The following is a 14,724-nucleotide window of genomic DNA, read 5'->3' as shown; positions in this document are numbered from 1 at the left end:
TGTATACTAGAAGTTTATAGCTTTGACTTTTAGATCACAGGAACTCACAGCTAAGAGATTACTTTGAGTCTCTATAGACTGTGGGAACACTTGAAGTTGGACTAAATGCATTTCACATTATGAGATGGTCATAAGCCTTTTCAGGCCAGGAGAGGAATACTATAATTTGAATGTGAAACATTTCTCATAGGCTTGTGTTTTGAATGCTTGGTCCTCAGCTGGTGGTATGATTTGGAGAGAGTCTCAAGTTTGGAAGGTGGGATTTATCTGGAAGAGGTCTGGTACTGGGGCAGGACCTCTTGTTAGCCTGCCCACTTCCTATCTTGCTTCCTGCTTCTTGGTCCACTGTGATGTGAACAGCCTCCACCACACGCTCCCACTGCTATGAACTGAGCTACTTGGCCAGGCCTTTCCTGCTATGATGGATTGAAACCATCTGAAACTGTGGTCTTTTATCCCTTGGTGCTTCTGTCAGGTATTGTGATCATAGCAATAGAGCAGAAACTAACACTAGGTGCCCTCTTTTTCTGATCTAGTCGACAGTAGCAGCCTCTTGCCATGCTCACAGGAAACCAGTGAATAAAGCTATTTTACTTTTCTCGTAGCACTCTCCATTGTCTGAAATAATCTTATTTCTTTACTTGTATGTTATCTATCCTCCCCACTAATATGAAAGCTTTATGGTAGCAACTTGCACAGAGCCTACCACACGGTTTCCAGGATGTCCACAGAAGGTTGTACTGCATCAGAACTTTTGGTTGAAGTGGCCTGGAGAGATGGTTAAGAGCACTGGCTGTTCTTGCAAAGGACCCAGGTTTGGTTTCCAGCACCCTGATGGTGACTCACAACTACCAATAACTCCAGTGCCAGGGGATCTGATACCCTTTTCTGATCTCTGTGGGCATTGCACACATGTGGTGTACTTACATACATGCAGGCAAAACACTCATACACATAAAATAAGGCAGAGGCAAGCAGATATCTGTGAGTTCAGGGTCAGCCTGGTTTACATAGTGAGTTCCAGGTCAGCCAGGGCTACACAGTAAGACCCTGTATTTAAAAAAACAAAAAAACAAAAAAACAAAAAAAAAAAGGAAAGCTCAAGCCTTCTCTGCTAGTTAGTAAGAACCAGCCCATTCGGTTCCCATTGGCTCTCCTTGGACCTTGGCCCTGTCTTGCTGAGGCTGCTGGAGAGAGGCTGACAAGTATGCTTTCCACATCTCATCAAAGAAGCTTCTTTTTGCAACAGATGGAGACTATTATAGAGTTGTAGATCTGGTCAAATGTAGAGAATAAGTGTCTCTGACTGACACTTAGCCCTAAGTGACACATCTTCAATGCAGCCTCTACACACGCATCTCTCACCTCTCACTAGAGAAGTTTCCTTATGCAACAGATGGTGATTAACACAGAAACCCACAGTTGGTCAATATGAAGAGAACAAGAGGCTGCAGAGTGCTTATCCATGAATAGGACACCTATTTCAAACCTCTGCTTCCCCAAACCCAAGGAACATTGTGGAAGAGGAAGCAGAAAGATTGTAAGAGCCCGAGGAAACAGATGACCACAAGGAAACAGTCTTCCAGACAGCCGATCAGTTACTCATATGAACTCTCAGCAATGGTGACAGCATGCACAAGTCCCACGCAAGCTCATGCCAGACAAAAATTCCCACATAGACACAGGGAAGTGGGTAAGGAGTTCCAACACAAACTAAGGAACTTTTGGTAATTGACGGCTCCTAGGAGGGAGAAAGACAATGTCTTATAGGGACCCAGTGGATGAACCCACACTGAAGGACATTTGAGGACACAATCAGATTCTATAGACTATATTATACATAAAAGAGAGTACATTAAATTAGGTGGGGGGAGTGAGGGGAGGTCCAGGTAGGGGAGGGGATCTATACACCATCAAATTATATTGTATGAAAATCACAAAATTTCAATTTTTAAAAAAGGTAGCACAGATATGATTATATTTATGGGAAAAAATCCAGAATAGGCAGACCATAGGGTCTGGATGCAGGGGACACGAGTGACTATCGGGTAAGGACATCCTTGGTGTGAGAAAGTATTTTAGAAGTGAAGTAAGAGCAGCACAGCATTACGAATGCCAAATGCTGTAGCATTACAGGCTTGAAAATAGCTAACGGTGATTTCATGGTATGAGCGTGAGGTTATGTTGTGTGGAAATCTCCATTTAAAAACAAATGCAGTGCCTGGGACGTGGTAGGTGTTCAGCCTCAGCTGGTGTCAGTAACCGATTTCCTTGTTTTCGAAGGTAAAGTAAACCCACTTTCCCTGGTGCCTTGTTGTCCCCCCTAGGACAACAATTGCTTTCTTCTTGTTCATTTCTCTTCCCAGGTTCTGCATTGTTTTCCCTTTTTCACGGGACCCCTCTTTCCCCCAACCAGCACCTCGGTCCCTGCTCACATCTCCATCTTCCTCCTAGTGAATCATTTCCCCCAGGCTCCTCACCTCTCAAGTCCCAGCTCAATTTATTTCAGAAATATTCTTAGTTATTATTACAGATATGGGGGATAGGGTAACAAGGCAGATGCAGACTCACATCTACAACTCACAGCTCATGGGATACCCAAAAGAAAATTACAGTGTTGTGTATAGTCAGAGCTATGGGGAGGGGAGGACAGTAAAGAGAGAGGGAGGTGCATCACCCAGATTAGGGAGTGACTGGGAAGGTGGGTCTAACAAGCTTGGAGAGCTGTGACTCAAGAGGTGAGGAGCATGAGGAATAACTCTTGAGGGGAAAGCTGGAGATGTGGGGCAGAGGTTGGAGGTCCAAGTCAGAAAGCAGGAACCACAGCATGCAAAGCCTGGGAGGAGAGAGCACCGTGGGGTCTGTAGGTAGACAAGGGGTGTGTACGGCTAGAGCACAGCACAGAATGGGAAAGTGCAGGGTGGTGTGGGGAAGGGCTATTGTTGCTGAACTGGGACTCCATCCTAAGACACTGCAGGTCTGCATGATGACTTCTACTTTCCAGCACTGCTCCACCACTAAACAAAACTCTTGAGACCAAGGGATCTTGATAAGAAAAGAGTTTACTGACTCATTATAGATATAGCCAAAAAGGACTTTTCCTGGGACAGGCTGCCACAGCTCTATGGCCCCTTAGCAAGGTTAGGTAGCACTTGGGGAAAAAAAAAAGTCTGTCTGATCTAAAAGCCACAGTACTTTATAATGAAATTTTGAAGTAGGCTGGCAGACCTGGGCTATTTACATTGAACCTATACCAACTAGGGGGGTAGATTACCCCTAGTGGGGAATGCTTTGGGACAGACAAGCTGAGCTGTCCTCAGGGAGAAGCAGCCATTCCCTCTGGACTAGCCAGGGCTGCAAGCAGGATATCTGGCACTCCATGTCTTAAAGCACATTCAAGAAGGGAAAGCAGACATTTGCTCTTGTGAGCCTGTAGCTTGTTACAGATTAATCTCCCCTCATCTTTCCTCCCTTCCAGTTTAAGCCTTTGTCATTAGCTTGAGGACATCTCTAACCCTTTTCTTTAATACCCACTTTGCAACTCCCCTTGGCAGCCCCTCTGTCCAGCTGTATCCTGTTGGTCCTGTGGATCCTGGTGCACCCATGCCCCAGCTACCCTGGCATAGGCAATCCTTCCTTCCTCTACTGAGCCTGTCCAGCCTTTGGCACTGTGCTGGGTGCTAGGAACCCCAGAGACTGTCTTCTACCCTAGGAAAGAGCCCGGGTTGATGTGTGAGGCAGCCCAGGCAGGAATAAGCCCAAGATCCTTAGAAACTGTGATGCCGAGAGTGCCCCAGGCGGGGTTGGCTGGGATTGAGGCTCTGGGGGTTGGGGATGGGGTGACTCCTGAGCTGCATCTTGAAGGAGACACCAGTCCTAGTGATGAGAAGCAAGGTAAAGGGAAAAAGAGAGGAGAAGTGAGGGGCATGGGAACTTCGAGGTTTGGACCCCCTGTCCATGTATTCGAGTGTGGACACACACACACAGACATACACTTGCACATTGCAGGGAAGTCTGGAACACGCTTGGTTACCCTGGTTCTGTCTGAGAAGAATCTCCCTCCCCTGGCAAGTTCCATCTGGTTCACTGCTTGAATTCATAGGCCAGTAAAACTCCCAGCTTCAGCTTTGGACTTTGTACCCAGCACTTGAAATCCGTTTGTTTATCAGGGCTACCAGTCCAAGCAGCTGCCTGCTGAGGTCTGTCCCTTCCAGGACTAGCTGGATCCCTTCTGCACCCCCAGCTGCACCAACGTTCAGTATTGGGGGCTCTCCTCAAGACTAGGGGAAATGTAGGATGAGTTTTCCCTGCTGAGGGAGCTGCCAGTTCCAGGTGCCACCCAGCACTCCTTCACCTGTACTTCCGCCCCGCCCACTCCACGGCCTCTCCAGGTGAGTCAAGTTGTAGCTTTGGCCCTCCCACCCGTCCAGGTTCAGCTGGCCCAGCCGGAAGCCACCTCCACCGACTGTGCACAGTGCCTGAAGGTGGGAGCAGAGGGGGAAGACATTGTGGGGTGTGGGAGGGTACCCGGCTCTCTTCGGGTTCACAAGGGCTGCTGGGTGCAGCAGAGAAACCAGGTCCAGTTGAGGGTGTGTATGTCTGTGAGATCAGAAGGTGTGTGTGTTATTGTGCTGTGGGTAGTGAAGTGACAGTTGGAGGGGGATGGGCAGGCCAGTGTGGGCTCCGGGTTCAGAGGCGTTTGGAAGGTGACTGTGTGTGTGTGTGTTTGGAAAGAATTTACAGGGAAGGAAAGGAGTAGGAGGAGTAAAATCTTAGAAAAGTCAGATTGAATTCATTGCAGCACAAGCTCTTTTGTTGCGGACTCAGTGCCTGGAGAGAGGTTCACAGATGGTTACCAAAGAATGCTCGCAATGCAAATGAATGAATGAATGAACGAACTTGTATCTCTCCTTTCTGAGGCTTCCCTTCCCCCATACAGTCACCCCCCAACCCCCACCTTACTAGCCTGCACCCTCCACCTCTGGCACACAACAGTCACCCCAGCCCTCTGCTTCTGGGAGCTTTGTAGCTGGTAATGGCCAGTTCTGACTGGATGCTGACTGGGCAACATGAGGCCGAGGTCACCTTCGGACCCTGGAGAAACCTCACCAGCAGGAAGGGCTGATTTGGCCCTGAGGGATGGAAAGCTGATGGGTGGGTGAGTCTGGTGTGTGTGTCTGTCCATCTGTCTGAGCATGGGGCAGGGCCCTGTGGAAGGGAGAAGAGTTTGGCCTTAAGGCCCCATGTTGGCTTTCCAGGCCCCCAAGAACAGGCTAGGCCTCATAAATGGGGAGTTCTGGAGTTTTCCCTAGGTGATAGGGACAGAATTCACTCTGGGGTGAACTGGAGGTCATTAAACATCAGTTAGGAGATTGCACCTGGGGACTGTGGCTAGAGGGACATGGTCCTGGCAGGGGTAGGGAGGACGGCTGTATCATTGGAGATATTTAGAGGAGGGGCTAGGGAAGCTTGAGTGAAGGCAACGTTCCCACGCCTGCACTAAGGAGAGTGGCTGAGTACTCCCCTGCGCTGGGTGCTTTGGGTACCTCCCTGGTCTGGCCAGTGTGCCTAGGGACTCCTGATTCTGACCATCCTCCTGCAGATACTACCCAGCCCCAGCTGCCCTCCTCCCCTTCCTTTTCTAGTCGTGCCCCATCAGGTGTGCTTCGCCACATACGTTTAACTCAGGTGCTCCTCCTTCAGGGGTGCCCAAGCCTAAACTTATACACATAATCACTCAGGTGATTCCCTGAGTGTTTCCCCTGGAATTCCCCCAGGGTTTCCCAGCTCCGAGTGCCAGGACCCTCAAAAGGATCATTTCCAACTCAGGTGGTCCTCTGGGATAGCACGTTGGTATGAGCCCCCTAGGGTGGCAGAGTGGATAGAGGACAGGGACTTCTGGAAGGACTGAGGGTGGATATGTGGTAGCTGTGGCTCCCAGAGGCAGGGCTGTCCAGGCTGTGTCTGGGAACAACCTTCTGTTCATGTGCTCTGTTTGCAATCTGGGTAGCTCCAAACAGTTGCTGTTGAACTGCCTTTGCCCTGTCTCCTGTCAGTTTGCCAAGCAGCATGCTAGATTGGGCTCTAGTGTCAGAGACCTGAGTTCAAATTCTGGTACTTTGGTTGAACCATTTTAGCTTTTGGGGGCCTGGGGAGCCCTCATCTACAAGGTGGGGACAGTGTTTATGCCTGTATGATGGGATTTTATGAGTACACTGCTGGTACCTAAATCTAAATCACTAAGAACATTAGAATTTGCTGTTTGTCTTTTTTTTTTTTTTTGAGACAGGGTCTCCTTGTAGCCCCAGCTGTCCTGGAACTCACTATGTAGACCAGGCTGGCCTCGAACTCATAAAGATCCACCTGCCTCTAAGAATTTATTGGTTATTTTTTTCTTTTTTCTTAAAGGCAAACCTTTCTTTTTTATTATTATTATTTTTGTGTGTATGAGTGTATTGCCTGCATGTATGTGAGTGCTCCTGTGTCGTGCAATGCCGCGGAGGTCAGAAGAGGGCTTCGGATTCCCCTGGAACTGGAGTTAAGGACGGTTTGTAGCTGCCATGTGGGTGCTGTAAATCGAACCTGGGTCCTCTGCAAGTGCAGTCAGTGCTCTTAACTGCTGAGCAGTCTCTCCAGCCCCTGAGATTTATTGTTTTAGCAGCTTCTAGAGCTGAGTTCTGTAACTGTCCCTTGGAAAAATGCACAGCAGTTTCTGTTTTCTTCTGTGGAGTGGTGGTGTGGGCAATGGTCCAGTCCCCAACATCTGTACAGAATCCTAACATGGCTGTGAGTGTGGTGTGGGAGGTATACTTTCAGACCCTGATCCCTACACTTCTGCATTTTCTAGGACTTGTACCCTAGGGCTTCTTGGAGTCTGGGGTGTCCCTGGAGCCAGGGCTTTTTCTGGCAGAGTCCAAGGCTCACTGATGTCATCAGACCTTTCCATGAGTGAGGTAAACCAAAGTGAGTGACGGAGGGGGCAGGTGGCTGGGATGGAGGGGGTCCCCTCAGCTGGGGAAGGGCTTTGCCTGCACTGTTCTTGGTTTCCCCAGGGAGCCTCTTCTGGGAACCTCTTGTTAATCTGTCCCTTTCTCTGCAGCTGAGGGGGAGCCCCCAGAATTCACCACCATATCAGCTGAGGTCCCTGTTCTGAGCACTGGGGGCCGGGCATGGCCTGTGCTAGTAGGGGTCGTGCTGGGGGCGGTGGTCCTCTCCCTACTCATCGCACTTGTTGCCAAATGTCACCTCTGTCACCGTTATCGAGCCAGCTATCAACATCGCCCATTGCCGGGAACAGGGGGTGGGAACCGTCCGCAGGTGGGTGAAGATGAGGATGATGATGGTTTCATCGAGGACAATTACATTCAGCCTGGGGCTGGTGAGATGGAGACAGCAGGAAGCAGGGACCACTTTTCCCTGTGAGCCCCATCTTTGGACACCACCCGCCCTTCCTTCCATGCCTGACAGTTTAAAGACAACAGTACTTTAAGCCTCAGAGACACAGGTGTCTGGTGCTTAAAGGTTGACCAGGAGTCTTTTTTAACACTAGTCACCAGAGTGACAGTGACCCTCTTTTGCTCAATAACTCTCAGTGGCTCCTGCAGTCCCAAGATAAAGCCTGACAAGGAATGAATTTGGAGAAAAGGCCCCTGTGATCAGGTGGCTTGCTTTCCTTTCTCTGCTACCCCCACTGTCCTCTATACATAACTAAATGCTTATGGTATTTGTTCCCCCTGCCTGGGCTGCCCTGTCCTTTCTCAGTGATGACAACCCCAGTCCACAGGCCTCAGGATTTCACATGTGCCCCAGCAGGAGAGACAATGTTTTTCTTACCAATGAAGTGTGTAATCTGGTTGTAATATATTATGTTTTTCACATGAATTAATAAATCTATTTTCATTTTGGATTAACATAAGAAGTCATTACTGGTTTTATATTTCCTTTGAATTTGAATACATCACTCATAGCTGAAAGACCAGACCATCTGTCCTCCAGGGTACCTTCTATGAGCTCTCCCTTGTCACAGATTATTTTATTTTATTAAAATACTTTTTGTTTTTTTGTCTTTTTGAGACAGAGTCTCACTGTAGCCACAGCTGGCCTGGAACTCAATATGGAGACCAGGCTGGCCTTGATCTCAGAGATTCACCCACCTCTGCTTCCCAAGTGTGGGGATTAAAGCATGTGCCTCCACATCCAGCTAAAATACTTAAAAAATTTTTGACAGTGGGCTGGAGAAATGGTTCAGTGGTTAAGAGTACTGGTTGTTCTTGCAGAGGACTTGGGTTTGGTTCCCAGCACCCACATGGTGGCTAACAACCATCTGTAACTCCAGGGATCCAAGGGATCTGACACCTTCTTCTGATCTCTGAGGATATTGCATGACACAGGTGCACTTACATCGGGCAATACACTCATACACATAAAAATAATAAATACAATATTTAAAAAATTGAAAGTCTTACTACATAGCCCTGGCTGACCCGGAATTTGCTATGGAGACTAGGCAGGCTTCAAATTCACAGAGATTCACCTGCTTCTGCCTCCCAAGTGTTGGGATTAAAGATGTGCACCACCATGTCTGATCTTAAAAGGGCTGGTAAAATGGATCAGAGGGTAAGGGGGCTTGCTGCTAAGCCTGACAACCTGAATTCAGTCCCACATGGTAAAAGGAGAAAACTGATTCCTGCAGGTTGTCCTTCGACTTCCACAAGCCTGCTATGGCACACTTGAACTTATACACAAAGTCAAAAGCATAAAAATTTTAATTTATTCCTTGACAATTTCATACACGTATATAATGCATTTTGGTCTTATTCGTGTTCCCCAGGCCTCTCACCCCCCTTCCACTACCTCTGGAATTCTTCTTCACAATATGTCACCTTCCTTCTTTTTGAGACAAGATCTCACTATGTAACCCTGGTTGGCCTGAAACTTACTGTGTAGACCAGGTTGGCCTCTCTCTACCTCCTGAATGCTGGGATTAGCGTGCTCCACCATGCCCAACACTTTTTTTTTTTATAACCCATTGAACCTAATTAGGATTGCTTGCATGTATATGGGTGTGGAGAGTTATTTACTAGATCACTGCACTTTACCCTGAAGAAAAATGACCCTAGGCTGGAGAGATGGCTGAGTGGTTAAGTGGTTGCTCTTGCAGAAGACCTGGGTTTGATTTCTCTAGTACCTGCATGGCTGCTAACAACCATCCCTGTAACTGGGAATCTAACACCTTCTGGCCTCCACATGTTTGTATGCATGTGCACTTGTATACAAACAGGCAAAACACTCATACACATTTTAGAAAAAAGGAAAAATGGCTCCCTCAGAAACTCCCTCTCTCCCAGCATTATTTTAATCTTTATGACACTTAGCACCTGCCCCTCACTGTCCCTGTCTCAACAGCTAGACTGTGAGCTCTCAGAGGCCCCAGGCTGTGTCTTACTGGTACACTCGGATTTTCACACAAAGTGGTGATTCTAAATACACACGGTCTTCGAATCCAAGGGTTCTGCCTCCACAGATTCAGCCAAGCATGGGTTGAAAATATTTGGCAAAAGTTTCCATGGAGATCCAAGGAATTGAACTTTGAATTTGCCACACACCAAGTACTGTGCTGAGTGCGTGAAGTGGAATGGCAGGCAGGGATCGTATTAGGAGTTAGAAGTGCTTCAGAGGTGATCTGAAGCACACAGGAGAATATTGCACAGGCTATGTACACATATTACGCCATTTCATAGAAGAGGGTTGAGCATCTGTGAATTTGGGTTGTGAAGGGTTCCAGAACCTATCCCCTGTGACACTAGGTTCCAAGGGACACTTGCATTTGTTGAATGACTGGGCTGAGGAGTGAGAGCCTGGAGGTGAGTGAGTGGACACAAACGTAGAAGAAGACTTTACTAAGAATCTTAGGGAAGGGGAGAGGAAGGATGGGGCCATAGTTGCTGAAGGAAGATTGAACAAGGGAGGCTACTTTAAGGTGGGAGAAACTTGAGTTAAACTTCTGTAATTGCAAGCAGTAGAAAAGAATTTGGGGAAAAACCTTGACTTTTGTATAGAGTCAAAGAAACAGCTGACTTCAGAGGCAGGAAGCAGGTGGTCCCATCTCTGTGGCTGGTGGTGGACGTTGATGTGACTTTCCATGTGACTCCCAACAGCAATCAGGTAAGGCACTCTGTTTCAACCTGGTTCAAGAATTAACCACTAATTAGCCAAGACTTGGGGGGTTTGAAGGGCAGAGTCCTGAAGCACACATAGGATTGGGGGGTGTGTGTGACTGATTATTCCAAATCATTCCCAGACAAGGGACCATCTTCATGACCCAGGAAGCCACCCTGCCCATACCCACCCTCACTAATAATGATTAAAAATTTTAGAAAGCCATTGTGGCTGCAGATCTGAGGAGTAGAGGGAAAGAGCAAGGTGATGAGACCTACGCTGCAGCACAGGTGTGGCACAGAGACTCCAGAAACAGGAAGGAGGCAGAGTAGACAACTTGTTGACTCTGGGTATGGGGAGCTGCCCAGGTTTCTTGCCCAGTGGAGAGGTACAGTGAAGGAAAGCAGGTTGGGGAATGGCAATTCAGCGGAGGCAGAGTAGACAACTTGTTGACTCTGGGTATGGGGAGCTGCCCAGGTTTTGCCCAGTGGAGAGGTACAATGAAGGAAAGCAGGTTGGGGAATGGCAATTCAGCACTAGGATTTCCAGAAGAACCAGGACAAAGGGCTCACCGGAGAGCCATTCAGCCTGGGGATTTGGGTTTGTGGTCTCGGAGCGCTGGAATGGCTAAGATCACCAGATGGAGCACTGAGAGAGATGCTGAGGGAGGAGCGGGGACCACATCTCAGGGGTTGTCCCCAGAGGAGGGCCTGGAAGATCACCAGATGGAGCACTGAGAGAGATGCTGAGGGAGGAGCGGGGACCACTCCTGGTCTGGAGATGGGGAGGAAAGAGCTAGAAAGGAAAGCTCAAGAGCCTGCTCATGGGCTGAGGTGAACCAGCCTGGAGTTCAGAGATGGTTTGATCCTTAAAAGCTTGGGAAGAACAGAGGCTGTTGCAGCCTGAGACCATGGCAGATGGCCCTGAACAGCAGGCCTAAGGGACTGTGGGCACATCCAAGCATCTAAAGGAGGAGCTACAGCAAACATGGCTGAGCCTGTTCCTCCCTCTCAGCCCCCACCATGGCGGAGCTGACCTGCCTGTAGTTCTGGACCAGAGTGGTTCAGCTGTCCCTGTCTTCACACACTCGTCAGGACCTGGGTCGGAACTTCTGAGGGTCCAAGAGAAAGTAAGGGCCTGATTCAAGATTAGCAGTTGCTTTTCCTGAGCCCATAGCCTTCAAGGGTCCACAAGCCTGGCTTTCTCTCAGAACCTGCTGTTGGATGCCAGGCCTGGCTGAGAAGGGCCCCTGGAGTCACAGAACCTTGGACCCTGTCCTTCCAGGCTTCATTTGATTCTTCAGAGCAATCTGCTCCCAACTGTTCTGAATGCTTGGCTCTAGGCACAAGAAGGTAACTTGACCCAGATCCATAGGACCAAAGGCCAGGGGTGATGAGCCATGGAGGAGGAGAGAGATGGCACTAACCTGACCCTCTCTCTCATCTGGCCTCTTCTGACTTTAGGTCCTGGCCCTTGCCTGCTTCTGCTGACGCCTTAACAGTGGCCACCACCTGCTATGTGCTGAGGAGCCCAATCCATACCTGACTTCAGAGGATAGTCCAGGTTCTCTGCTGCCTCTTATCCTGTGTGAAGGCCAAAGATCAGGGAGGGGTGTGTTGCCAAAGCTGCAGACTTGAAGTTGAAGACATTCCCAGCTGGGGAGATAGCTTAGCCCATAGTGCTTGCTGCACAAACATGAGCATTTGAATTTGAGCCTTAGAAAACATGTAAAAAGCCAGTTATGGTGGGACATGCCAGCCTAGCTTACTTAGTGAGTGCCAGGCCAATGAGAGACCCTGTCTCAAAAACCAAGGAAGACAGCTCCAGAACAACACTGGAGGTTGACCTCCACCCCCCACCCGGCATAAGTCCCTTCCCCACCCCCCATGAACACACACACAGAAAACAACAATTCTTGTGGCATCCTAGTGGAAGTGCTAACTGTATCCCTAATGTTTGGCACCCCACAATAGATAGCCACCATTTATCCTGAGGGAAGAGCTTGCCAAGTCTCCTCCCTCATCATTCATTTCCTGCTGGAGATTTGATTGGCAGCTTCCCAGGACAGCGTAAGATTTGAAGTCTCTGGTGCCATGAAAACAGTAACATGAGCAAATCGAACAGTACAGAGGCCATAGCAGCACCTTCTCACAACAGCCTTGCTGGGCAGACAACCCCACTATCCAGAATGAGATGCTAAGGCTCAGACATGTTGGCGGCAACCTGCTACCTGCCCTCAGCCATCAACACCATTGTCTCATCTGAAAGTAGGGCTAAAACAGACACAGACAAGAGGATTACTGGACTCATCTGTGCTTTGCATAAACTGACCTCTTGTAGAGGCCCGGAGGTCAGGGTGGAGATCCAGCTTGGGAGAACAAGTTGTAAAAGGAGAACAGGTGAGCCTCATTCCAGTTAGACCGAGCCTTAGGAGCTATGATCCTCTAGGACCCTGGGGTGACTTCCAAGATTATGCCCAGCCTGAGAGGGCATGTGACAGTCACCTGACACCTAAAGAAAGCTCTTTTAGGGAGACCTGAGCAACCCCAGGAGGCCTGGGGCCACATGTGGAATGTGACTGGATATGGTATAAGAACCACTAGACTAGACCAGATTGGGCAGGTTTGAGAGCACATCTTCCTACTATCCAGATGTCTAGGAAACATGGCTGAGACTCTGGAGTGTGACTGGTGAGTTTCTCCACTTCATCTGCTATTGGTATTTTTCTCAATAGATGTTTAGATTTTAAAAAATGTATCTTATGGGGGCTGGAGAGATGGCTCAGCAGTTAAGAGCACTAGCTGCTCTTGCAGAGGACCCAGTTTCCATTCCCAACACCCACATGGCAGCTAACAACTATCTGTAACTCCAGTTCCAGGAGATCTAATGCCTTCTTCTGGCCTCCTCGGGCATTGCACAACATGGGTGCACTTACATCAATGCAGGCAATACACTCAAACACATAAAATTTTTCTCTGAAAAATTAATTGTCCCTTGCTTGTTTATATGTATATATTTTTTTTTCTTTTTTTTTTTTTGAGACAGGGTCTCCCTGTAGCCCCAGCTGGCCTAGAACTCACTATGTAGACCAGGCTGGCCTTCATTTCAGAGACCCACCTGCCTCTGACTCCTGAGTGCTGGGATTAAAGGTGTGCACCACCATACCCAGATCTTTCATTTATTTTAATAAATTAATTTAAAAAATTTAAATTTGTTTTATTTTCCAAGCTTTTGTACATGTGTATGTTGTGTGTTAAGCATGTCCCCTTCACCCTCCCTGCCCCTTTTTGCCCCTTTTTTCCTTCCCTCTCCCCACTGCTATTGGTCCCCTTTGTTCCCCACTTTAGACTTTGAGGTCCATGATGTCAACCCTCTCTTTCCAAGTACTTCACCCCTCCTATCCCATTGTCTCTTTGAATGTCCTAGTGAAACTCCAACCCAAGGCCAATGGCTCTCCATGCCTGCATCCCAGTCTTGGGCCGCCTGATCCCACCCAGCTGGGCTTTCCAAGCTTTTAGGAATCTTGTAGTTTTCTTGGTCATGTTACAGGGACGTCTCCAGTGTCTTCTGGTCTCAGCACCAGTAGAAATCTCTGTAAAAGAGTTCAAACAGGACTTGGTAATAAAGTGAGAAGACTTTTAATTTTAGCAAGCAAGGAGGCAAGAATACACTCTTTAGAGAAAAAGCAGGCCTTAGCTGAGCAGCCACGGCCCAGATCCCAGCAGGCTCAGGGCTTAAATTTCTACTCTGTTATTCCCTTCCTGTGTCTCCCTCAGGGTGGGAACTTACAGGAAAGTGATGAATTTTTCCCACAAGCCCATTTTATCTAGAATTCAGTCTGTTCTAAGATGTATAAGATGCAAGAACATGTTTAGGGGATTAAGTACCCCCAAACTTGAAAAGTTTACTATGGGAAGGAGTAATGGGGCTCTGGGCATGTTCCCCTAGTGGGGACTGGAGAGACTACTCCTACTTACCCTTATATCCTGTTTTGGGGACCCTGAGCTGGTTTATCTGGAAGGACCACCATTACTATCTTTATATATTGACCAGCATTATCTTTACAGCCTGTTTCAGGGCCCTGAGCTGGCCCAGCTGGAGAGCCTATTGTTCTTTATGTTCTATTTTAGGGGGCCTGTTGGTCAGTTTCTCCCAGAGCTAATCTCCTGCCTAACATCAGATCCCTCTCCCTCCTCTATAGCAGCTCTTTAAAACTGACTCCATCTTGCAAAGAGAATTGCTATTGGTCAGGGTAGCCCTCAATTTTCTGCTTCAAACTCACAAACTTAACCGAATCCACACTCTTCCTTTCCTCTGCCAAACCAGAGTGTAAGCCCAATCCCTCCACCTTGTACCTTGGGTCTCCCTGCCTTCCCTGCTAAGGGGCTGTCTCTAAGGCTGACCTCTTCTCTACCTGGCATCTTCAGCTCCTGTGAATCATTGCTTAGCCAATCACATCTCTCCCATCTGAAAAAGCTCCTCTGTCTGTGGGTCCTCCTTTCCCTGTGTCCATTGAATATTTGTATTTTATCCCAGAAGCCCCTAGTCCAAGTTCAATATTTCATA

The 14,724-nt window shown here is 48.3% G+C and overlaps 1 protein-coding gene across 2 annotated transcripts; it reads left to right on the top strand.

Annotated features, from left to right (window-relative positions):
* The first annotated feature begins 4,185 nt into the window (after positions 1-4,185).
* On the top strand, positions 4,186-7,910 carry CUNH1orf210 (chromosome unknown C1orf210 homolog). Of its 2 annotated transcripts, none has more exons than XM_029569496.1 (3): positions 4,186-4,391; positions 6,848-6,963; positions 7,100-7,910. In XM_029569496.1, exons 2-3 carry the CDS (start codon positions 6,927-6,929, stop codon positions 7,420-7,422), a joined length of 360 nt encoding a protein of 119 aa, XP_029425356.1. In that variant the 5' UTR covers positions 4,186-4,391; positions 6,848-6,926; the 3' UTR covers positions 7,423-7,910. The 2 variants fall into 2 exon arrangements, with proteins under 2 accessions (XP_029425356.1, XP_008843564.1); XM_008845342.3 differs by lacking the exon at positions 4,186-4,391 and adding an exon at positions 4,422-4,484.
* Positions 7,911-14,724: the final 6,814 nt, after the last annotated feature.

The sequence above is a fragment of the Nannospalax galili genome, unplaced genomic scaffold (genome assembly GCF_000622305.1).
Source record: "Nannospalax galili isolate Female #2095 unplaced genomic scaffold, S.galili_v1.0 scaffold1402, whole genome shotgun sequence".
In the NCBI taxonomy this organism is placed as follows: domain Eukaryota; kingdom Metazoa; phylum Chordata; class Mammalia; order Rodentia; family Spalacidae; genus Nannospalax; species Nannospalax galili.
The sequence above is the reverse complement of the archived record's forward strand: the minus strand, read 5'-3'. Positions and strand labels throughout refer to the sequence as shown.